Here is a 23744-nt window from a genome sequence, read left to right as displayed (position 1 = left end):
CTGGATCTGGGAGAGGAAAAAGAAATGAGATTGTCTTGTGTTGCAGTCCTTTATCAATGGAGGATTAGTCATAGTAGCTTTTATGACTATCTAATTCTGAGTAAGAAAATAGGAAACTTGACGTTCATTAGTTTCAAAGAGATAAACTTTTCGGACTGAATACGTAACAGATAAGACAATAATTGCATTTGGCAGTGTAATTTCAGTCCTGATAAAACATGAAGGTCCTGTGATCCTTCAGCCATTGGTTCTAGATGTACATGGGTTCCCTCAGCACTGTTTTACTTGAGCTGTTGTCTAGAAGAGAACAAATGAAAAGCCTGAGCGTCCAGGTTTGTTGCCACTCTGTGATACACCATGAAGCTCATAAAGCCAAGCATTTGGTGTTTCTTTGTTTTCTATTAGCATTCCACTGTAAAGACTTGGGAGCGCACCATTTTGCTATTGCACCTCCTAAATTTTCAGCTTCACTTGTTGGGCATTGTTACTCAAATAAGCCACTTACCAAGTCCTGTGTTTTAGTTTTCTCTCACCACTTAATGAACTATGGGTTAGTTTTGCTGCTATGAAATGGTAGATATAAATGCAAAGAGGAAAAAGATTTTCTTTTGGCTGAAAGAGATAAAATATAATTTCAATATCATCATTTCAGGCAGATGTTTATTTCACACCTTCTTAGATTAGTGCCACGTTTGTTTGTTTGTTTTTTTCCAATGTGATTATTTGCTCCTGTAAGGAAGAGTAATTGCTAATTATTTCAGTGGGAATCATAATGCATTTGTGTGATGAAGACTCAAATTGTATTCTGCATGAAGTTCTATGCATTGTCAGCGTTAAAGACTCAAGGAGCACTTCATAGCTTATTCTTTTGTAAATTGTGTGATAGTGAAAACGGTAAATGTCTAGAATAAATGACTTGACTGAGTGGAAGTTGTTTTTTGTTTGTGGTAAAGTTTGGTTAGAAGGTGCTGATGGAGAGGTGGAAATTATAAGACAAGGGAATGCTAAAAGATGTTGAAATACTAAATTGGTGTAAAGGCTGATTGAGACAATAAAAAAGAAGTGGAAAGAGAAAGCCCATGTGATAATTGAAGAAGGGTTGATCAGATTTGGAGAAAAGGTTGCATAGTGCCTAATTGACAACCGTATTGCTCTGGTTTCATTTGGTGGCAGAAAGCTGTTGTAGATGGATAATAAATCGATAATAAATTAGGGCTTAAGTGCCTGTGTGGTTAAGCAGCTGTTCTTTGCTTTGAAATTCTATTGCTCTGTTCCGTAAATCCTACAACCCACAAGCCCTGCTTTGTAGAGGTATACCAGATGTGACTTTTGGTCTCTTCAACATCATTAATTTTATTTACCTATTTTTCTCTTTAATTTGCTACACACTGAAGCTTCTCTTTAGCACAGTGTTCTTTTTCTCAGATTCCTTTTAGCAGCTCTTTCACCTCTTCTGCAGTGATGAAGTAAAATGGAGAAATGGGAGCCCTAAGGGTAGGTGAAAAGGAGAGCTGAGCATGGTACTATCAGAGGAGAGTTCATGAGAGTGCAAATACTGCTATGACTTCGCACTGCACAGCAGTTTATTTGCTAAATGTTGGAGCTTGGAACAAGATGAATCCAATAGTTCTTGCTGCTAAAGCACCATCTGTTTCCATTCTGTCTTCATTTGCAGTCATAGCAGATAGAAAAGAGACACATGCACCAGTAGAGTTAAATCTAACAAATATAACCAGTAGGAGTTGTGCCTTGTCAGCCAAGGCTCGTAGTGTTAAAATATCAGGAGGTGTATTTGTAAAGAAACTGTAAGGATATATGTATAGCCTGCAGGGCTTTCTGTGTAATCCAGATTGTATTGATAGTTGCACAGTTACCAGAAAATGCTGAGTACTTTAGAGCATGAAAAATGTGTTTAATTGGAAAAGTCTTTTGCCTACAGCATTTCTGGTTGATGCCATTTGATTTTTGTCCAGGTAACTGGGTTCACTTCTGCTACTGAGGGCTAACACCAGTATTTTAGTGCACTCAGTGAGATTCACTGGGGTCTTTATCATTGAGATAAAGCCTGGACAGGTGTTGGTGTGCAGTACTAGGTTTTTAAAACCACTGGTCAGATGGTTCATAATCGACAGGTAGCAGGTACTGTTGGTTGGTTAGAAAAGGTTCACTGACACAATGAAAGCTCAGGGTCTGGTAAAAGTTTAGACTTTGTGAACGTAAGTTTCATAGCATGATTTTCATTTACCTACTAGATTTATTAGTAGGAAAAGACACATGCTGTAATGACGCTGTCTGTTGCCCAACTCTGAAATAACGTCATTGTTCATCTCTTACCTTACAAGAAATGCAAAAACTGTCAAATCATTATTTCAGAAATGAAAGCTACCCTTAATAAAGTGTTGTTTGCATAGGACTGCTTATAGCATTTACCAGTGACATACAGGCATTTTTTCCCCTAAGCAAAAGGTCTGCTTTTATTGTGTTGATGTTTCTTTCTTTCTTTTTTTCTTTTTATGGTTAATAATCAAGACTGAGCAGTTCTGAGAACAACTGTATTTTTCTGGTGTGTGTTCTTTGCAGGAATACATGGTTTATAGGAAGCATACCTACATGAGATTGGATGGTTCTTCAAAGATTTCTGAACGAAGGGATATGGTAGCGGATTTCCAAAACAGGTAATATATTTTAAAAGATGCTTGTGTGGTTCATCATATGTATGGTAAGAGTCAGTATTAATTTCAATGGAAGTAAATGAAGTTTGTGATTTATAGCATCTGATGGACATCATTTATCTGAAAGTTTCTTGGTTGTCTGCCAGCCAGAAGTCGCTGGTACTGATGCTAAGCCTTAAGGAGTTTGTCATCTGTGAAGCAGTGTAGGAAGCAAGTTTTAGTGTACTCATAAATTGTTTGTTGCCATTCTAAGTATGGTGTTTCTTATAAAGAAGTACAATAGGAACGGAAAAAATATTCTCCAGTTATTATGTACTCTGAAAACTGACACAATAAAGAAATGCAAAATTTTGCATGTGCCACAGCTTTGGAAGTGTCCTGCTGTGCTGCAAAACAAGCCATGTCACTTAAGCATGTTTCACAGAGTAGCAGTATAAATAAATGATTCTATCATTAATGCAGCAGGATTCATTAAGGAAGCTTAAACAAGGAGGGAGGTGGGGGTGAGCAAATGTTGTTAAGTTGTAAGACATGCTGCTTGTTCAGTTGAGAAAAACAAGATGGATTCTTGCAACTTCTAGTTGGCCATCAGAACAGAAAGCTCTGTAATCATCTTGCAAGTTCAAATATTTCAGCATAACCTTGTCTCCATTGAAGCACATTAAAAATAAACAACTGAATTTATGGTTATTAAGTTTCCTTTTAACCATGACATATGGCTTGGTAGGATATAACTTTTGTATCATTGTGTGAAATGAGGTTACCCTTCCTGAATGTGGATGTGTGCTTTTAAGATGGTCACTGTTGTTTTTCAGACAAGTTAGGTTCCCAGATGGTTTTCTGCAAGGTGAAAGCAGGTGACTCTAGTCCTAGTATTAACAGTCCCAGGGTATCACGACCAAAGACAGGGGGAGCTCCTCAGAACAGTAGAACTTGAAAAATGTCTGTGCCAGTGCTGGAGATGGAAGGGCTGTGCAGTGCTTTTTCTCCCTGTTCTGTGCTGGCTGTGATATCCTTCTGGAATCCTGACACTTCTTCCTGCAAGGCCTTTTAACCAAAGAAGTCAAAAAAATTGTTTTTATTAATAAAAAGAAATTTGTTTTTATTAATGAACAGAACAACTAAAGAAAAATAATAATTTTGACAGGAAATCCCTTTGCGATACAGGTCAGCCAGTATAAACAAGAGTTCTTATTAAAATGTTATTTGTGTTCTTCTTATACATGATTTACTTATGAGAATGTTTCCAGAAAAAAAAAAAAAAGCCTGACTGAGACTAAACTATCCTGCAGGATGTCCTAGCAGGGTGCTGAAAATATGTAACCATAATTCGTTCCTGTAGTCTGTGGCACTGTCCTCTTTCTTTCCTTCCCTTATGGCGTTTCCAGAAGCATTTCAAAGCTGGATGTTCAGGTGGCTGGCTGTATGCACGTTCCACTATTGTAAGAGTAGAAAGACTTCCTGGCCAAGGATTAGCTAGATAGTAGATAGGCATTTACTGGCTTCTTTGGCTTGAATACATGCAGATTAAGTCTGGAGTTGGTAGCTTGGCTTTAGTTCCTCTCAGCTGCCTGTAGCTCAAGGTGGAGTTTTTGTACTCTTAGATCTCAGGCTGCCAATAGCCTTCTGTTTCTGATTTTAGAGTTGTTGGTTTGCTTATTTATTTAATCCATACTCATGTCTTAAGCACTTCTCTCGCTGTGCCCTGTCAAAGGATGTCAGCCTCTTTGAGGTCCTCTTCTCTTTGCTTTGTGCCAACTGGACACAGTGTTAAACACAATTATATTTTGCTGGCCCTGTACCAGTGGCACTAGTGAGGTTCACACTCTTAAAAGAAATCCTCATTTCCCTGTTACCACTCAGGTTTTTGTCAGTACATGGTTGTCCTGCATACGGACCTGTCTCCTTCATTTTGTATGTGCATCATGTTAGAACTGCCACAGAATTTCAAAATCCTTATTCTCTTTTCTCTTACTCCTCAAATTGCTGCTAGGACTTAATGCACTTTTACAGGTACCTGCCTTAGTTACTTAAAGGATTCTTAGCTTGAGAGAATTAGTCCAAGTCAGGTATTGGGATGCTTCGAGTCTCCTTCAGTATCCAGCATTCCTAAATCTGGTACGAGCAAGTGTCACTTCTGGCATTAGTGTGACTGTGTGAGGGTTTGTGGACCTCTAGTGGGGTGTTCAGAGATGCCTAAACTGTGTCATGGAATCAATTTATTCTCATTGTACTCATAAGAAAACAAGACAAAAAGAGAATAAAACTTGCAAAAAATCAGCAGCAGTAGGACTAGAGTTGATTTCTTCAACTGAAGGATATCTGAATCTGCTGATAGACCCTTGTGCTTTTATAAATACCTCTCAATTTGCCAATGTACTTTTATAGAAGTTTATTCATTATTTTGTTTTACTCCAGCAGTTGTTTGTTCTCTTGAAAGCATCGAAATTGGAACAAAAATTGCATCTAGACAGTTTAAGCATTGATTTTTCTTTATTAATTGAGCAGCATTAGTGCAAGTTTTTATTCATTTGTTCATTTTTATTTTTTTAACATTGATCGTTTCTGTGAAACAATAAATCACTCCCAAGTCTTAATTTCCAGTGTGGTCAAGACAAACAAGCCCTGGTTTGCTTTGATAAGAGAGAAGCTGCTGCTTTTACAAGCTGAATGTTTGCTTGTTCCAGCAGTCTTGATTTTTTATATTAACTTTTCATATGTTTTTCTCTAACTCATGAACAGCACAAAACATTCTGAAGTGTTCAAGTAATAAAAATCACCCTGATGACTTGGGTCAAAAAACTTACTTCCAAAGTTACTTCTTGTTCAGTATGCACAAAATAAGTGTTTTTTTTTAACCTCTTTCCTCTCCAGGAATGATATTTTTGTGTTCCTGTTAAGCACAAGAGCTGGAGGCCTGGGCATTAACCTTACAGCTGCAGATACGGTAGGTGAAATATCTTAAAGTAATACAGAACAAAATAAACAAGCTTACTGATTGTTAGCTTTCAGTTCTCACATGCCTCCAAACACCATTTTCCCCAGGCTGCTCTTTTCATGTATCCCAGCCTCACTATTTATCTAGGAAGATTGGTGTTGCTGTATGGAAGCAGATTTATTGAAGAAGATATTTAAGTTGTAGTACAATAACATACTGCATTATATTTCAACCAGAAGTTGAAATGTTGGCAATGTGGATTTGTTTGAATGCATTTGAAATACAATGAAAAATATTGTAGAGGGCTGGCCAAAGCTGAGTGAACACAGCCTGCAGTGGGTTGGTGATTTTAGAGATATATTTTAGAAGTTTTCTTTTTTTTAACATATGTTGCTTTTTGTTTGTTTAATCTCCAAATACTCTAAATATATGGTCTTATTTAATTAATCTTGTTCTGGTATTCTCTTACAGGTGATTTTCTATGACAGTGATTGGAACCCAACAGTAGACCAGCAAGCCATGGACCGGGCGCATAGGCTGGGACAAACAAAACAAGTCACTGTGTACAGATTGATATGTAAAGGCACCATTGAGGAGCGCATTTTACAAAGAGCTAAGGAAAAGAGTGAGGTAGGAATAAAGAAATCATCTGGAATAGGAAGATACTGTATGAAAACAGTATCAGAAAATGCGTATCAGGATGAGGAAAGAAATATAAAACTATGTGCACAGTCTTCTTGCTGGCAATCCGAGCCATCAAAATTGACTTACACAAAAGCTCTTTTGCTGAGTTGTGCCTTTTACTACTTTTCAATAGAGTTGAGGTAATAAGAGGTGGAACTAATTACTCAATCTGAGACACTGACTGAAGTTAAAATCAATTTGACTTTGCACACTTGCACTCGTGTCTTTTTTTTACCTGGCTTTTAGTGAAGAGTATGATAATAAATGATAATATTTCCTGACTTCTTTGAGTAATTTATTCTTCTCTCTTTTTTTTTTCTTTTTTTTTTTTTTTTCCTCCTAGATCCAACGAATGGTAATTTCAGGTGGCAATTTCAAACCTGACACTTTGAAGCCAAAAGAGGTGGTCAGTCTTCTACTAGATGATGAAGAACTAGAAAAGAAATGTATGTGAAATTCGTGTTACAGCATTTTCTCCATCTTCCACTTCATTAGCCTATGAAATCTGTTTTTCTTACAGTCTTTCCTGGCCTATTTGGTATTACCAGTCTCATTAGTACAAGCTAGTTTTTTGTCACTGCCGAGCTGAGAGGTGAGGTTGTGCAAGAGAGACTCGATGATGAAAGTTTTTATTGGCATTCATTCAGGATCATTACATTGTTCCTGAATGACAAAGCTTTGAGAAGAACTATGTAGGTCATGACAAGGAAAGTATCAAGAAGAGTGCTGCATTTCCTTGTAGTTTTGAAGCTGTATTAGAGGTACACACGTTTGAAAGAAGACTTCTGCTATAACTGTAAGGTTTCTTAGTAATTTGGATGCAAATAATTTTAATGTAATAGTTCTCCTTTTTATTTTTCAATGTGCTTTAGTTTTACTATAGCTGACTTTTCATCACACTTCTGTAAGAACTAGAGCTTGTAAGATTCAGAAAATGATATGAATTATCTTTTCAGTGGTGACAACTTGTATTTCTTTTCTGACAGTGCGTCAGCGTCAAGAAGAGAAGCGACAGCAAGAAGAAACAAATCGTGTGAAGGAACGTAAACGTAAAAGGGAAAAATATGCAGAAAAGGTAACTTGATGGAGAAGTTTTTTGTGTCAGTGACAGAGAGCCTGAAAGGCCTCAGGCACTTGATTATGTGGTATGGAAGCATTTTATGCAAAGTCAGTTTAATGAGGGAAGACTTCCCTTCACCACTGAACATCGGTCTGGTACTTTCTTGATCAGAATACAGTTGTTAGAAAATATGTAATAAATAGCTCCATGTATTTTAATATCATTTGCAACTTGAAAAAAAAGGAAGTACTGTGCTGTCATACAGCACAGAAGATCATCAGTAGTCTATAGACAATTTGGGGAATCGAATGGAAAAAAAAAAACAGTTAAATGATCATTCACTGACATATGAAAAGGAGACTTAATTAAGATTTTGTTTTGCAAGGATGAAAATGGAATACAGATGAAGCACTAAATATAGATAAAACCCAATAGCTATAAGACTTGCATGGAATGAGGGAAGATTCATTGTTTTGTTTTTTAAAGTATCATTAAAAGTAGTTTATTAAAATTCTGCATTTTTGAGACTGGAAGGCTTTGCATTAATAATTTTCTATAATGGTAATGAATTTCAGGCTTAGTCCAGAAGGCAGTAGAAATCAAAGTAATTCCATAAGAGTAATTCTACAGCATTCCATCTTTTTTTATGAAGAAGAAAAAAGCCCATTTGCAGAGCCTTTAAGGGAATCTGTTCTTATGTCCCTCAGAAACTTGTTTTGGATAGTTCTGGACATGGCATTCCTTGAGTTATGATATGACATTGGATGTTGAAATGTTAGTTTTCTTATTCCATTTATTCTGTTTTAATTACAATTTTCATTCTCTCTTCTGTTTTATCTATTTCAGAAGAAGAAGGAGGATGAGTTGGATGGGAAGAGAAAGAAAGAGGGCATGAACCTTGTGATCCCATTTGTTCCCTCAGCTGATAACTCCAACCTGTCCGCTGATGGGGATGACTCCTTTGTTAGTGTAGACTCTGCCATGCCCAGTCCTTTCAGTGAGGTGAGACTGCTTCTTTACACTATGCACTACTTTAGTTGTGATCTTAAACCCTGTAAGTTTCTTGCTTTTCAGCTGGTACAGAGTTCAGATGTGTAGGTAAATGGTGTGTCTTAAAGATGAGCCATGGAAGAGAAAGTAATTCATTGAAGCGGATTGTAAACTACCCACTGTAGTTCTTCTATACTAACGTACTATTATGCCCCCTTTCCTTTTTTCTATTAGCATATCATTATGCCCCCTTTCCTTTGCTCTCTGTCTGCCTTTTCTTGCAGCAAGCTAATGCTCATAAACCTCTCTTCCTTTCAGCCTCTGAAATTATTCCATTCCTGCCTGTGCTCCCACTATCTTTCTGCTTTCCCTTTTTCCTTCCTTTGTCATGTCTGTATTGATAACTGCATGCCCTTCTTCCATGCCATTACCTTCCGTAGCAAGAGCAGTTTTTCTGCTTCTGAGCCAAGCAGTATCCCTAAACTAGCTCCTTAGTTCAGTTTCTTTGTAAGTACTCCTCACTAGCCTCATCTGCATCTTATCTCTACTTCCTTCCTTGCTTCTGATTCTGAATTAATGTGTTTTTAATCCAGAATTTAGACTGTACATTTCTGGTGGTACTCATCATGTTTTCCTTCATCTATTTTTAATAAAGATTTGAAAACAATTTTTGGCAACAAGTATGTTTTGTTCTATACTATGTTGATTGAGATTCCTGTGTTAGATAATTCCCTTACTGATAAAGATTTTTCTTGGCACCACTATTAGGTTAAGAGTCCTTCTGTTTTCTCTCTGGCAATCTGAGAAAAATGCACATTTGTACAGTAGTTTTCTTAAGTCTTTGCTGAGCCTATTAGTTTCCTGCTTCTTAACATTTACATTCTTAACATTTACATCTTAACATTTACATACATCATTCATGAAAGGATGTTAAGTCCTGGAGGTTTTTACTGCTGCTCAGCATATAAATATAGGGTGTGGTGTGAGTAGGCAGGATATGTACCATGCCATTAGAGAAAATGAGAGAAATCAGAACATGTACTATTTAATTACTTGTGATTGTATGTCTTACTGTGATTGTTCCCTTTCTTTTCCTAACCTGAGAAGCTAACGGCTTTGTTCTTCCTGCTTGTGTTTAGATTTCCATCAGCAGTGAATTACATATGGGCTCTATCCCTCCTGATGAGAGCAGCAATGATATGCTTGTGATTGTGGATGATCCGGCTTCTTCAGCACCTCAGTCAAGGGCAACAAACTCTCCTGCTTCCATTACTGGCTCAGTTTCAGACACCATAAATGGTTAGTACTCATGCCTTGATTTACTACTAGCACTAAAACTTCACTTTGTATGCCTAGGTGATATGTATGGTATAACTGAACTAAATTCTGTCCATGATTGACAAGATTTGCACTGAGTAATTTACCTTTTCATTGAGAAATAATTTCTGATATGATAGGAAATGTCTGTTTGTCTGTCATTCATTACAACTTCCTTTTTCCTATGTTACTCTCTTAGGAGTTTTACCCCTCTTTCTATAGAATAGTGGGCTCACCTTACCAAATGGCAGACAACTGCAGAAATATTTAATCCCTAAGCTTTTCCTTGAATTTGCCATAGGGCTAATAGTCAGTTCTTTATTTCCATGGCGTGTTTGAAGCAACTATAGTTTCAAAGTATGGTAAAAGTTTTTAATTACCATATCTTTCTACTCTGAAATAAAGAGGACCATAATTCTTCAATGAGTTTCTTTACAAATAGCAGATGGAAAGATGAAATGTTCCTTCAGTTTAAAAAAAAAAAAAGCTTCATCCTGAAGTAGAACTTAGAATCCTCCATCTGTATGCAGATAGGATTTGTAACAATGACGAGGAATTAGAGTTAATAAGATGTAATCGATGAATGTTCAAGTATACATAATTTCTTTTCATGAGATGACTGCTTAAATGTCTGCATTAATGTAAATGAACAGTATCAGTTAACAGGAACAGCGCTATTGTAGGTAGGAGATAGTTATGAGGCTGTATTTGTGTGTCGTCCAACATACTATAGTGGCTAATCTTCTACCATTCTGTTTTCATTAAGGAGTTTCAATGCAAGATGCATCTCTCACTGGCAGAGGCCAGTCAAGTCGAAGCCGCGGTCGTCCTAAAGGAGGGAACGCTGGATCTAAGGGCACTGGGAAAGGCAGGAGCAGGAAATCGATAGCAGGAAGCGCAGCTGCAATGGCAGGTGCCAAAGCAGGGGCAGCAGCAGCCTCAGCAGCAGCGTATGCAGCGTACGGGTACAATGTCTCCAAAGGTACGTGGGGAAAGGGGGGCGGCAGGCTGTCCAGAGCACAGTCAAACACATAAGTTTGGGCGTTGGCTTGTTTACAGCCTGCCAAAAAATAGATAAAACTGTTGGATTGCTGGTATTGCTTGCGCAGTATATTCTGAGATGCAGGCAGGGTGCAGTGTAGTGCTGTGACACAGTGCGAGGGCAGCCACTGTCACCACAAAGGACTCTGAAAAACTAGCTTTGCGGAAGTTTCATCTGCCATTTGAATTATATCAAAAACTTCTCTTTTGTTTTTTGTTTTGGCACCCAGGCATTTTCTGCATTGCTGTAACATTCAGTTTACAGCATTAAGTTCCAAAATGTTCTAAATGGGTTGTGGTGGAGCTTCAGCCTTTACATTAGGTAACCCAATTGACCCTGGGTATAAATGGAAGACTCGTATGTGAAGGCTATCCCTCTTCATCAAATCTCAAAAATCATGAGTACATTTCAGTGCTTACTAAGTGTTAGTGTGTTGTTGCCATTTAAGTGTTATTTTGTTGCTGAAATCTTTCAGTTGGTACAATGTGCTCACATGGAATTTGATTCTCTTTTCTGTTGCTAGGCATGTCTTCAAGCAGCCCTCTACAAACAGCAATTATTCGGCCTTCTGGACTGACAGATTTTGGACCTTCAAGCGCCTCTTCTCCTTTGAGTTCACCTTTGAGCAAAGGAAACAGTGTTTGTGGCACCCCCAAAAGCTTAAACCTGACCAGCAGTCTCGTATCAGAAACTGCCATTCGGAAGCAAAGCAAAGGTGCCCACACTTCAGGTGGTCGGTAGTAATTTTGAACCCCCAAAGCTTGTCTAAACTGTGTCGGCTATTGGAGAAGACCACCCTGCAAGCTGAAGGCATGCAAAGGAATGTCTTGTTGCTGTCATGCACCTGTGTGAAAGGAAAATCAAAGCACAATAGGAATGGGTGGTTTATGTGAGCACTTTGATTATGTGTATCCCAAAAAAATTTATCTTTGCAGACACTGCGAGAAGGATGGAAAAGGGGGGTCTGGAGTGGCTGAGAGTGTCAGATGTTGTTTTCTGATGTGTATCTGACAAAGATTCCTAAGAAAGCATCCAGGTACTCCATGCAATATTCCGAAGCTGCGTGTACTTGAAGTCACACCAGTGTACTTTCTCTCTTGTAGCTTGAGGTGGAACTCAGCTTTAGTTTTCTTCGGTGAAATCAGTATCTGAATGCCAGAGTAAGAAGACATTTCTGTACTGGGAGCTGGTTGGTGTACATGCAGGGGGTAACTAGGGGCTAAGCTGAGGATATGGTATGATCAAAAAAAATCTTGTATTCTTCTAGTGTGGACCTCTGGTTGTTTTTGTTTATTTTTTGTGTTCTTGAAGGTTTGAAATGCAAAGGAAGGTATCTCAGGGGGTTTCTGGGGAGTGGACTCGTCAGCACCATTTGTCAAGAATAGGATAAGAACTACAGAGAGCTCTGACAGGTCTAGTGAGAGCAGCAGCACTGTCTCTGCTTTGTACAGTGGAAGAAGCCTCAAGCCAGTGGTTTGGTTTGTCTTTCAAAGTTGTTACCAGCGTGAGCATTCACTGTACTTAGAAAGATTTTTCACATTTTTGAGGTGTGCTGAGCTCTTAAAGGCTCAGGAACGCAATCAGGCTCTACTTGAACAGATCTTGAGAGGAGGGAAAGCTGCAGTGCCGAGGAAGAGTTTGCTGCTGTTCCTCTCACTGTGCCATAGCAGAGTGTGGTTCTGCAGCTAGCAGCTCTGCGAGCGGAGCATTGAAAAACAGCACTGAGGAAGAGAACTGTGCCATTCCCCTTTTGAGCCAAATCCTGGGTAGAAAATTTGTCTCGTATCCCAGCCATCCATTGATTGTTCTTCCAGTGTGTTTTCCCTTCATCTTTGTGCTCATCAGATGTACTAGCTTGGTTGAGTTCCCTGCCACGTGCGGGTACTGGTAGCCATCTCCCGCAGGCTGACAGAAAGCAGGGCTGCCAGTGCCCATCTGTGTTCTCATTCTCCTATTGCTCCTTCTCCTTCCTCAATGCACAAACCCCCTCTGTAGGCCCTTGCTTTGCTGTAAGCGTTGTCTGCATTGCACTGAGATTTAGGTGTGGGGCAGTTCTTCTGTCTGACACGTTGAATTAAAAGGCTGTTCTGCCGGGGCACTTTCAATCTGTCAAGAGAGAAGCAAGTTTTGAGTTGCAGGTCTGGGCTGTGACAGCAGAAGATGACTTATTATAATATTTTTTTTCCAACCCCAAATCCTTTGCCTGGCGTCCTACAGTGTGGAGCAAGTGCTTCCTGTTGGCTCTGCCTCTAATTTGCACACCTGAAAATAGCAGAACTGAGCTTAGTTAGATTGATTTTTAAACAGATTTGCAGGGGATAATTGAGGGAGAGATTGTGTTTAATTAACTCATCGAAGATTTCTCCCTTCCCCTTGTATTCACATGTATATATGATAGTTAGAGGGAATCAGACAAATGCCAAGCCTTTTTTTCTCTTTGAATGTGCTGTCTATTTTTATAACTGAACTTGTACATATGTATAAAGAGAGACACACCTTTCTTTTACTAACTGGAGAAGAAAATCTTAAATAAAATGGAGTGAGATAATTTTATGTAAATCAGTGTCTTTGTGGTTTTTACACTTAAAACTAAACGAGAGGATTAGGGAAGAGAGCATGGAGGGCGCACATCTGCAAGTGCTCCTGGGGACATGCTGCTCAGTGTAATGCTCTGGCGTCTTTACATTCCTCTGAGTGTCACATTCCGTGACCTTTTTCAGTTACAACCGTGCACGTTATCCTGTGTCTGTATACACCGATGGTCTGGTGAGCTGCCTTGGAGCAGGTATGCGACAGGTCACAAGAAAACAGAAGCATCTGTGATTGCATAATGGTATCTGAGTTACAATGGGTGAATTTAACGCTGTTGATTGTTTTGGGATAGATTTTTCCTTTAGAAACAAAATCCCTTCTTGCATTTCTTTTTTTCAGTGAGAAGTGAAATGACTTGTGTTGCAACTCTGGTTTTTGCACAGCGAGGTAATGGTGTTAATTTGGCGTAATCCCAAGTCAAAAGGAAAAATACGTTTTGTGAGTTGAAAAGATTTGCAACAAACGTATACCGTTGTGTGTGTGCTTTTGGGAGATGCAAGTGTTGATACTGTGAAAGCTGACGACAGCATATTAAAAACTCATTTAATCTTCAGACGAAGTACAGAATGCTATCACAAGTTTTGCCAAAAGCAGCAGCAGCCCAGCTGCTTACAGACCAGCAAACTCAGTAAGACCAAACGTAGCAGTAAAGGAACTGCTAGGTCAGATCCTGTTCAAAATATGCGAAACATTTAAACAGATGAATTCTTTGTATTATATATCAGAGCTGGGGTTGTGGAATATTGATCAGGGAATTACAAAGAATTCAGGTCAAAGCTGTTCTGTTTGTTTTTTCTTGCTTTGGGGAACTAAGTAGTGCTAAATAGACATAGACTGGGAAAAATTATAAGGAGGTGAAGGAGGTTTTGTGGTCTACACAGGAGACAGAAGTGCTCCTAACATGGATGATGTGCATATTGCAGTTTTGTTCTTTGGGGTTTCAGTCTGAGCATCGTTTCACTCTGTGCATTGTGCTCTTGTTTTGTGGATTAATGGCGAGGAATGGCCCTTTCCTCTGAGGGAGGGAGGTATTTGCTGCTGGCAGAAACTAAATACTGAATTAACGGAGTGTGATCGAAGTGGTGAAATGGTGAAATAGATGTCAGCTTTGTGGGAAGTAGGGCATGCTGTGTATGCCTTGTATTGTTTCATCGTAGCGTTGATATCTTCACTCAGCAGTTACTGCAAAGCTGTCAAATACAGTTCCCTGAACATCATTACTCCAAGCCATTTTCTTTCTGTTGTCCCCATTTAGTCAGCCACTGATGTCTTCTTAGTTTGCAAAGACTTGGACAGATTACTGGAGAAGAATTTTCATCTGGAACTGCTTCAGTTCTTAATGTCGGTGTGCTAATGTCACAGTGACCAAATGTAATATTATTTCTGTGCCTTTTCCCTTTTCTGTTGCACGCTTTTCCCACCAAGTGTCTCTGCGCTTTGCTGTCTCATGTTCTGTTTGTGGAATGCCTTCTGTTTGCCCAGGGCTATGGTTTGCTTTATTGCCATTTTCCTGAAGTATTTCCTTTAGCAGCATTTCTCAGGGGGGAAGGCACATCAAACTCAGTGGGAAACGTTCTGTGCCAAGGGAGTAGGAATCTTGCTTTGGTTGTAGCACAGCTGAGTTGTGGTTGGGAGGAGGAAGAGCCCAACTGATGGAATCTTTGGGGGCAGGATGTGGATCTAATGCTGTGGGAAATGCTGCCCTATAACCACAGTGCTGCAGTCCTGATGTCCTCCTGTCTGCAGGGTGAGCTGCTCTGCTTCTGATCCCAGGTGTGTTTACAGGCTCTTCCTCCTCTTGCTTCTGCCTGTTTCCTTTTAATTGACTGCTGAGTCTGAAGCACATGCTGTAACTCTGAACGAGCCCTATAGGCATATCTTATTCTCACCTTGCTGCTCAATGAGAAGAGGTTGTGCACTCCATGCTGTCCTCTGGGGGAACTTCTGCACAGGTATCTGGGAAGCCCTTGAAAGCCATCTGCCCAAAGAGATGCTACGTGGATGTTAAGTGTAACTGAGACAAATATGCTGAAATAAAGCATCGTATGCCCCTAGGCAATAAGCACTCTGAATTGTGAAGGGTTTATTTTTCATTCGCAGCATGCATCAGGTTTGTACTGGTGAGTGAGAAGGGGAGGGGGGCAAATCATCATTTCTTTTAGGAGTGCTGTTGTTAGGGTGATACTGATGGCCTGAGCTCTCAGATCCAGCCAGCAGATTTGCACTGTAAACAGCCGTCTTATTGCATTCAGATTATCATACTACTCCAAATGTCTTGTAGAATGGAGAAATACATGGTGAGATGAGTTGGGTTTCTTCCAGCTTTGTTATCTTTTTAGCTCCCACCTCTTCCCTCAGGAAGGTGAATTTACCACAGAGCTGATGGCTCTTCCATGTGTTTTGCACCAAACTATTCACACAGTGCTCGTCCAGTGGCACATGAAGGTATTCGTCTGCATCCCAGGCATGAGGAAATGTTTCATTGCTCAGGTATGAAATGACAGCTCCTTCCTTCCTTAGCCGATGAGCATCACTGATAGAATGAGGTAGGGGAGGAAGAGATTGAAACCATTTCCACGTCTTCTGGAGTTTTCCCAGGGGCCATTTCTTCCTTCTTCCAGTGTCGGCATTAAACCCTCCCCTCTGTACTGCAGCACATGAGCAGCGAGGTGTGATGTGGCACAGGGTCCCTTGTTATAACTACAACATTTGTCTAGCACCTGTCTTTCCCTCCTTGCTCCTTAGCATTACCCAACTGTTCTCAAGACCAATGGGCTGTCTTCAGGGTTTCTGGCCACAGGAGGTTAATTTTTAAACAGATAACCCTCAGCCTTGCATTATGAGGTTATGGGGATGGGGAAGAAGAAAACAAAAGCAAAGCATACACAGTGTGCAAGCACTGTGACACTGAATAAACCTCCTCCAACATTAACAACAAACAAACAAACAAAGACTGCTGCTCTGAGATAAGGAGAGCCTGTCTGAGAATACCCTGCTGCTTTGGACGGTCACAGAACTGATGTAGGCTTTCCTCTAGGGAGGAGTAAATCCCAGGCAGGAGCCCTCTCTGCAAGGTGAGATGTCTGCTGTTCAGGTTTGCTTGGGGTTTGTTTTTTCACTCTTTTCTCTGTTGTAGATTTCAAACACAAAAATTCTTGTTTGTGTTCTTGTGCGTTGGCTCATAAAGATCTGACTTCATTGAAGAGGTCACCTTTGGTATTCCTTACATCATTCTCTGTGTTGTTCATAGTTTGGAAGAAGTGCCTGCTCTTAGTCATGAATTTAATGTGTTATATGCACCGCTCAACATGGAAAAACAACTGCTAATTGCTCAGTAATTTGTCACGCAGCTCAATTCCTATTAGATACGTTGAAAACTTACTGCCATGAAGCTGAATCTGTGAAGTGCAACAGTGGTGATTTGGGACTGGAAGCCACGATGGGCTGTTACAACCCAGGTGATGGGTGTGTTTTGAAACACACCATCGGGAGCTTTCCTGAAGGAGATTGGCTTCTCTGGCTTTGGTAATCTGCTGCTGCCATATGCAATCAGAGGTATGTATTGTGCAATGAGTGTAATTTGGTTATGGCGCGGTTTGCTGTCCTCAGCTATGTATCTTTGTGCCTGTCTGAAATCGAGTTATTTGATGCTAAGAGCGAGTGTTGGGCCAGTAGAGTATTTGCAGACAGATTACAGTGCCCAGCTCTCCCTTGCAGCGATATAATTGATAGCAAATGAGAGAAGTAATGTTGTTTAAATTCCTAATTTAAAACAGAGCCTACGTCTGAGATGTTACAGGAATAAACAGGGGAGAGGTCTGGATCTGCTGGCAACTGCGAGCTGAAGCCATTAGTGAAAAGCTTGGGGGGCTGCAAAGCTCTTTGTGGCTGTATTGGCTTTCCAGAGAAAAGAGAAAATGGGGGATGGTCCCTGGTGTTTGGAGCAAGGTGTGTGTCAATAAGCAGAGCTGGATGGGAGAAAAAGGAGTGGGGCTGCCGCCTGTGTGTGACCTTCCTTCCATAAGTGAAACAAGGCAAGAATCCTCTGGGGAAAAAAAATAGTAGATTTGTACTCTAAATGAGGCCTTTAGTTACTTCTTGGTGCAGAACTCGTGGGTCCTCAAATTATAGGATGTGCTTCCAGGAATAGATATGATACATATGTATTCTAGAGATGCCAATGCTGCCAAAATGCAGCGTGCTATGTGGCACCAGGAGATGTGATTTCATCTGGCTCCTGTCTGGGGGTCCAGTAGGAGGGGGAGATAGAAGGCATCTGTCTGAGGCTGGCAGTGCTGCTCCTGTCCCTGTCTGCACCATGGCAAACAAATGCCTCAGACAAGAGCACACTCTTATAAAGTGATCTGAAAGACTGAACATGTATATATGATAACCAAACCTGCTAGCTGTTTGAAAGGGACTTTGGGGTCCGTTGTGTTGCTTGTGTTTGTTTGTTTGTTTCTTGTTTTTTAAAGGAAACAAGTACCTCATCGGGAAACCAAAACAGATTCCAGCTCTGGATGCCTCTGGGAGCATCCTGAGGACAAAGCCATCAATCGCACTTGTCTGTAACAGTATCTGCCACGTGTCAGCCCTGGTGCTGGGAGGTGACTCCCAGCCGGGCTCTGCCGAAATGTGAGCAGGGCAGGGGCACTGTGTGGGGGATTTGGAAATGCAGGTGTCCTATCTAGACACACAGAGAACAAAAAGCTGCTCTTTTGGCTTGTTTTCCAAATGTTTTCAGGTGGCACATATACTTTGTTGCGGTTGCCCCCCAGGCTGTTTGCAGTGGGGCTGTATTTGTTGTAAGCAGGCTGGATACGAGTCTGAGAGGGTTCCAGCATCTGTGCAGTCAGTGTCAATGTCTGCAGCCTCAGCTCATTGCGGAGAAGCAGAGCAGGTAGCTGAGGTTCTACCCTGGCAGGTCCTAGTGCCCATGCTAGCTCTGACTGCTCTGGAGCCTCCTGCACATGGAGGTGTTTGGGACAGAGCCTGCCATGCAAAGTGTGCAGGACATCCATGGGTGCCCTGTGCTGCCCCAATGCTGCATGTCCCCAGAAGGTGCCCTGATGCATTAGTCATGTTTCTGAAGGACAGCGAGAGAAAGCTTCTCTGTGCTAAAGTCATCCTCTGAGTTTTCTTCCTGTGGGCGAAGCAGCAGCAGATTTCTGGGTGCTGCAGTATCTGTGTGTGGGCAAAGCACTGTGCAGAGGCTGCTCCTGCTGTGTGAGCGCTGCGGTAAAACCCCCTGGCAGCCTTTCAGGTGCCAGCAGCCTCCACATGTCTCTTCAGCCTTCAGCACGGGGCCAGGCCGATCATTGGGAGCCATCATTGAGCGCCCAGGGAAATGTGTCCCATTAAAAGTGAGATGACGGAGGCAGAAAGTGGCTTAAACAGAAGGGCCTGAGAGCAGCCTTTGTTTCTGTCCCCAGCGCGGCTCAGTGTGGTCTGGAACAGCATGGTGTCCCCAGCCAGGAAAACAGCCCCTCTGTTCTGAACTTTCCTGACCTTCTACGTTATTTCAGTCTCATTCTCTGGAGTTCAAGGTACTGGCTGTGCTTCAGGAATTCAGGAGTATAAACACTCATCGGCTTGGCTGGCACTGCTGGGAGATGAAAAGGGAGCTGGGAATGAATAATGCACATCCAAAACCAAACAAAAAGTGCGCGGGGTTTGTAAACACAGCATGTAGAGCTTTCACAGGGCTGTCCCAAGTGCCCCTGCCCTCTGCCCTTCTCTCCTAATGCAGTTTCAATAAACTTTAATACAGCTCACAAATGAGGGAGGCTGTCTCATGAGCCAAGGCAACTCAGTAAGAGGAAGTTCCAGGCTTGCCAGGTGGCCACTGCTTTTGCTGCAAGCACAGTTTTTTCTCAGCCTGGCTGAGTCTGTTCCTTGTCCCCTCTCTTCCTCTGGAGCTGGTGGCATCTCACTGTCACCCTTATGCTGGGGCCTCGCTTGTGCCTGCCTGTCCGCCAGCTCTGAGCAGCCCCTTGGATCCTGTGCTGCTGAAGCCTTGTGAAATGGGATGGTACCAAAGCAGGAAGTCTGACTTGGGGAATCTTCCATCCTGAGCTGAATGCAAGACAAACCAATTTCAGATTCTGTGAGGAGCTTTTCAGGCACAGGCTGACTTACAGCCTTATGCTGTGGGCAGTGCTACTGCTCTGGCAGTGAGGAATGTGTTACACCAGGAAGCTTCACGGTGCCCAGGTGAGTTGTGTGCTGGGCGATTCAGGCTGGTTCGTGCAAAATCCATCCCGACCAGCGAGCAGCCCCTCCTTTCCCCTGCCTACTGGGCCAGATTGTGGACAAACACATCCCTGCTGCAGCGTGCATGGGGCTCTGTTCAGCCCCTGCTGCAGATGGGAGCTGCAGACAGAGCACAGCCGCTGCAGCGTCTCTAACAACCACGCGGGCCGCTCTTCGCTCGCCACGCTGAGGCTGGCACTGACCCGTGCTGAGGCCGGGAGCCCCGGTAAGCGCCCTTTGTTTTGATCTTTTACTTTTCCCCTGCCTGCGAAGCATCTGTATGTAATTAAGCGCACGTTCCGGCCCGCCTCCCGAGCGGCAAGCGGGCACATATGGAGCGACACATGTGCGACGCGCTGCCCTCATCACCCCCCGCAGCAGCTGCTGAAGTCGGCGCGTGTCACCTCCCGCAGCTCGCGTGCTGCCCGCAGGCCCGGGGCCCTGCCACGCTGAGGGCACGTGTGGCTGCTCCTCTGCACGGCTCCCTGCTGCTCCCTGGAGGGTGCTGGCCCCGCTTTCTGAGCGTCCAGACGAGCATCGTTGTCCTCAAGGAGGCTCAGCCCAGGCGTTGCTGTCTGCTATCCAAGGAGTGATGCTCATTCCCTGCCCCTCCCGGCTCGGGCATGCTGGAGTTCCCTTCTCACCAGAGAGAGAAGCCCCACGGAGCATCTAGTCCCGCACGGGGCTCTGGTGATGCTCTACGTAAACCACAGTAACCACATTTGTAATGAAGGTGGATGGTGTGAAGCGTGCTGGTTTTAGACTTGGGAAGCACGTGGTGGTGCTGCAAACACGTTTCTGTTACAGCTGAGAAACCATCTATGCTGCAGATACTTTGTTTGTCAAGATGAAAGTAGCTTCCCTGCAAATAGGTTGGTTTTTTAACACTTGAATGTTGCAGCTGGTGGCTAGTGGCAAGGCAGAGACACAAGGCAGAGCCACTGACAGCTGGGGGAGGAGGGACATCGGACTGACTGCCCCAGGGAGGACTGCAGCAATTAAGTGCCAAGAAACCACAGCTGGAGGTGGGTGAGATGGGATTCTCCTGGGGCTTTCCCCAAAGGAGCAGCTGTACACCACATTGCCCATCAGCTGTGGTACTGCTTGCTTTAACAGGAAAATAACAACTGGACATTTGTCACACGTAAGCATCTCCAAAAGGGCACTGTGAGTTACTCCAAAGCTGTCTCGTGGTCCTCTATAGGGAACATGATGCTGCTCACAGTGGTGGCAGCAGCAGCTTGTGTAGGAGCTTCTCTGCTGGCAGCAGCCGAGTGCCCTCACTCCATGCAGCAGCTGCTCATCTGAAGTGAGAGCCTCCATAGAACAGGGAAAGCGGAGTTTTCTCTAGACTATTACCTACCTTTAATTAGTGCTAAATTAAGCTGTTTCAATTAGTTTTCACTCAGTAACTCCTGTCTAGAAACAGGTAACGCAGGTATGTACTGTTATTTCAGCGTGGAGGCAGCTGGCAACAAGAGGAATCAGGCAGCATGGCAGCTGTCTGGTGCTGCACACACAGCAGCTGTGTGCAAGGCAGGAGAGGATGTTTCTCCTCCACCACGGTCGGCAGAGCCGGCCACAAGTGGCAGCTTCCTGGCACTGTGCTATTACTCCATGGAAGCAGCCTGAGCGAGGTCAGCTCAGGTAAAAAGCACTTGGCATGCCCAGGGAGTTGTATTTCCTCACCCGCCTTGTACAGACAGCAGGGCTGGCTTATGGCTGGTGTCAGCACAGTGCTGGGGGGGGAAGGGAGGGGAGGAGGATGACTGAACCCACTCCTCTTAAAGTGAAATATCAAAATAGGTGTCTTCTAGGAAATTTGGCTGAGGGAAGCTGCTCAGCAGCAAGACTTGCTTTTCTGTCAATAAATAGGAACTGCAGGAGCATTACAGCTAAGTTTAGAAAACAGACCAAAAAAACCCTCAAGCATATTTAAAATAAGAATCAGTTTGAAGTCACTAACTTAAAGAAGTACAGAGGAGTGACGCTGTCAGCTTGTTTTATAACTGGGCACAGCACAGCACCAGTTCATAGACATACAAGCCACAGTAATGGAAATATTCCCTATTTTTTATTTATTTTTTATAAAAGAGCAATGTTTGGGAGGAGTCAAGTGTCCTTGCACTCAGCCCTCAGGAGTTCTTTTGCCAGTTGCAGTAGCAGCAGTTTCCTTTCCAAATACTATAGGTTTTCATGCTGTTAATATGTGAAGCTGAGAAGCCCGAGCTTGCAGCAGTACCTCTGCTTCTACTGACACAGCAGGATCCAGGATTGCATTATGTTCAGCAGTGGTCCTTCACAGTTAAGTACAAATCTACCAAGCATAGTTCTGGGTACAAAGCTGGAACTCTCAGGTTCTTCTCCAAAGGCCCATATTACCCGTTGCCAGAGGGCAATCCAGTACGAGGCAGGTTAAAGTGCTGCTGCGTCAGACAGCTTTCCCATTTCTTACAGCATCAGCTGAGCCTGCAGCAGCACAAGGTCAGTGAAGCCTAGAGCAAGGCTGCAGTCACTGGCACAGGTTCAGTGCTTCAGGAAACTGAGCTAAAGCAAGAAGGCACCAATGCAAAGGTGAGCATGGGCTGCATCCCACAGTGGCACATAAGCAGCTTGACACCTCTCTTAAGGAGGAGACACACAACACATAATAAATACAACATAACAGTTTAAAAAAGTTAAGTGCACTAGTGTGATCCTTTGCAACACCAGGAGGCAGGACCCACAGAGGCACATTCACTTTGTATTGCACTGGAGGTGAGACACGGGAAGGGGAAAAAAAGGTTGTTTGGCAGAGCATGCCCAAGCTCTACCACCATGCAACAGCTTTGGCCAGCCTGAGGTAGAACACAAAGATACTGCTAAAACCCAGTCGAGTCCTGCTCAACCAGTCTTTGGAAAAAATAAGGAATAAAAGAAGTGCACAGATGAGCCTCTTTCCCCTCCTGAGGAAGCACACAGCTTCAGCTCTCACCCCCAAAACCAAGCCTGAGGGCACAGCTCTGGTCAGATCCCCGCTGCCCATCTGGAAAGCAGCAATGGGCTGCAGGTGCTACAGGTAACAGTGTATCAGGAACCGTGCAGCCCCTTTGCCCCCTCCCTTTCTCCCACCCCTTTTCCTTGCATCCACTCAGCCCTGTGTAGTTCTGTCAGAGCTCAGGCCGTCCCGACTGTTTCGTCCCTCCTACTGGAGCCCTGCAAGAAGTTCTCCCTCTCAGCCTTCTGCGGGACCCCGGGCGCTTCCTCCAGGGCTTTCTTCGAGTGGCACAGGCAGGGCAGGAGGGCAATGAGGGCCTCTTCGATGGAGAACAGGTGCTTGTCCTCCACCTGCGGGCAGAAGTAGCGCATGAAGTCCGCCAGGCGCAGCAGGTACTCCACGTTGTGACCCGCACAGCCGCTCGAGACGATGATCTGCGCCGCGATGTCTTCTTCGGACGCCGGGCCGAGGTAGGAGGGGTTCTGCGGCGTGGCGATGTACACGAGGGCCTGGATGGGCTCCCCCGCCTCCTTGTCCTGCGGGTGGAAGCTGACCAGCTTGGTGTCGTATCCTCCCAGCACGGCTTCGCGCACGTTCAGGTACTGCAGCGAGGCGGCCACCTGCTGCTCCCCGCACACCTCGTAGGCGACGCCCCACGTGCACGCCTGCAACGAGAGGACGGGCGCTCACACCCCGCCGACATCGCACCTGCCCGCGGCCCCCAGCGCGGCACCGGCCGCCCTACTCACCCCGCAATCCTCCAGCAGCGTCACCACCCGGCCGGGCTGTGGGGAGAAAGCGAGGAGACCGAGTTACAGACCGGCTGCCCGACCGCCCCGCTTACCGCCCCTCGTACAGCCCAGCGCTTACCGCCCGCTCGCTGCCGCGATGGAAGGTGTCCCCCTGCCAGAAGCGCCGGCTGTAGCCGCGGATGAAGCCCACCTTCCGCGACGTGAACTCGAAGCCCGGCCTCCACACCAGCGAGCCGTACCCGAAGATCCACAACCGCGGCTTGAGCTCCGCGGCCGGCTCTGGGTTGGAAGGTGCCTCGGGATGCTCCGGCCCCTCGGGCCGGCCCGGGTACTCCTGGGTGCTCTGCGCGTCCCGCTTCATCGCGCCGGGCGCTGTTGGGGATGCACGCGTCGCCCCGGCCCTTTAAAGGCCGCAGCGGCGTGGCCCCGCCCGGCCGGCTCTGCCCATGGCGGGTGATGCAACGAGGG

At 43.9% G+C, this 23744-nt stretch overlaps 2 protein-coding genes across 4 annotated transcripts in view; one reads left to right on the top strand and one right to left on the bottom strand.

Annotated features, from left to right (window-relative positions):
- INO80 (INO80 complex ATPase subunit) overlaps positions 1-13262 on the top strand; it is a 54360-nt gene extending 41098 nt beyond the window's left edge. For all 3 annotated transcript variants that reach the window (XM_015864248.2, XM_015864251.2, XM_015864249.1), the window contains 9 exons: positions 2581-2675; positions 5547-5619; positions 6082-6240; positions 6638-6740; positions 7281-7369; positions 8201-8356; positions 9484-9643; positions 10428-10643; positions 11227-13262. In XM_015864248.2, coding sequence (XP_015719734.1) covers positions 2581-2675; positions 5547-5619; positions 6082-6240; positions 6638-6740; positions 7281-7369; positions 8201-8356; positions 9484-9643; positions 10428-10643; positions 11227-11444 — 1269 coding nt within the window. In that variant the 3' untranslated portion in view covers positions 11445-13262. The remainder of the gene's footprint in view (positions 1-2580; positions 2676-5546; positions 5620-6081; positions 6241-6637; positions 6741-7280; positions 7370-8200; positions 8357-9483; positions 9644-10427; positions 10644-11226) is intronic.
- Positions 13263-21598: 8336 nt separating this feature from the next.
- CHAC1 (ChaC glutathione specific gamma-glutamylcyclotransferase 1) lies at positions 21599-23677 on the bottom strand. Its single transcript, XM_015864265.2, has 3 exons — positions 23395-23677; positions 23274-23309; positions 21599-23189 (listed from the first exon to the last, which is right to left on the bottom strand). The coding sequence occupies exons 1-3, from the start codon at positions 23635-23637 to the stop codon at positions 22704-22706; spliced, it is 765 nt and encodes a 254-aa protein (XP_015719751.1). The 5' UTR covers positions 23638-23677; the 3' UTR covers positions 21599-22703.
- Positions 23678-23744: the final 67 nt, after the last annotated feature.

The sequence above is a fragment of the Coturnix japonica genome, chromosome 5 (genome assembly GCF_001577835.2).
Source record: "Coturnix japonica isolate 7356 chromosome 5, Coturnix japonica 2.1, whole genome shotgun sequence".
Classification (NCBI taxonomy): domain Eukaryota; kingdom Metazoa; phylum Chordata; class Aves; order Galliformes; family Phasianidae; genus Coturnix; species Coturnix japonica.
The sequence above is the reverse complement of the archived record's forward strand: the minus strand, read 5'-3'. Positions and strand labels throughout refer to the sequence as shown.

What these genes read in the sequence shown, in the direction of transcription:
- CHAC1 (XM_015864265.2), bottom strand. Translation starts at nt 23,637, where the DNA reads ATGAAGCGGGACGCGCAGAGCACCCAGGAGTACCCGGGCCGGCCCGAG. An exon ending in ATCGCGGCAGCGAGCGGGCG is followed by an intron (nt 23,310 to 23,394) that starts GTAAGCGCTGGG and finishes TTCTCCCCACAG; the next exon opens with CCCGGCCGGGTGGTGACGCT. An exon ending in CGCTGCTGGAGGATTGCGGG is followed by an intron (nt 23,190 to 23,273) that starts GTGAGTAGGGCG and finishes CTCTCGTTGCAG; the next exon opens with GCGTGCACGTGGGGCGTCGC.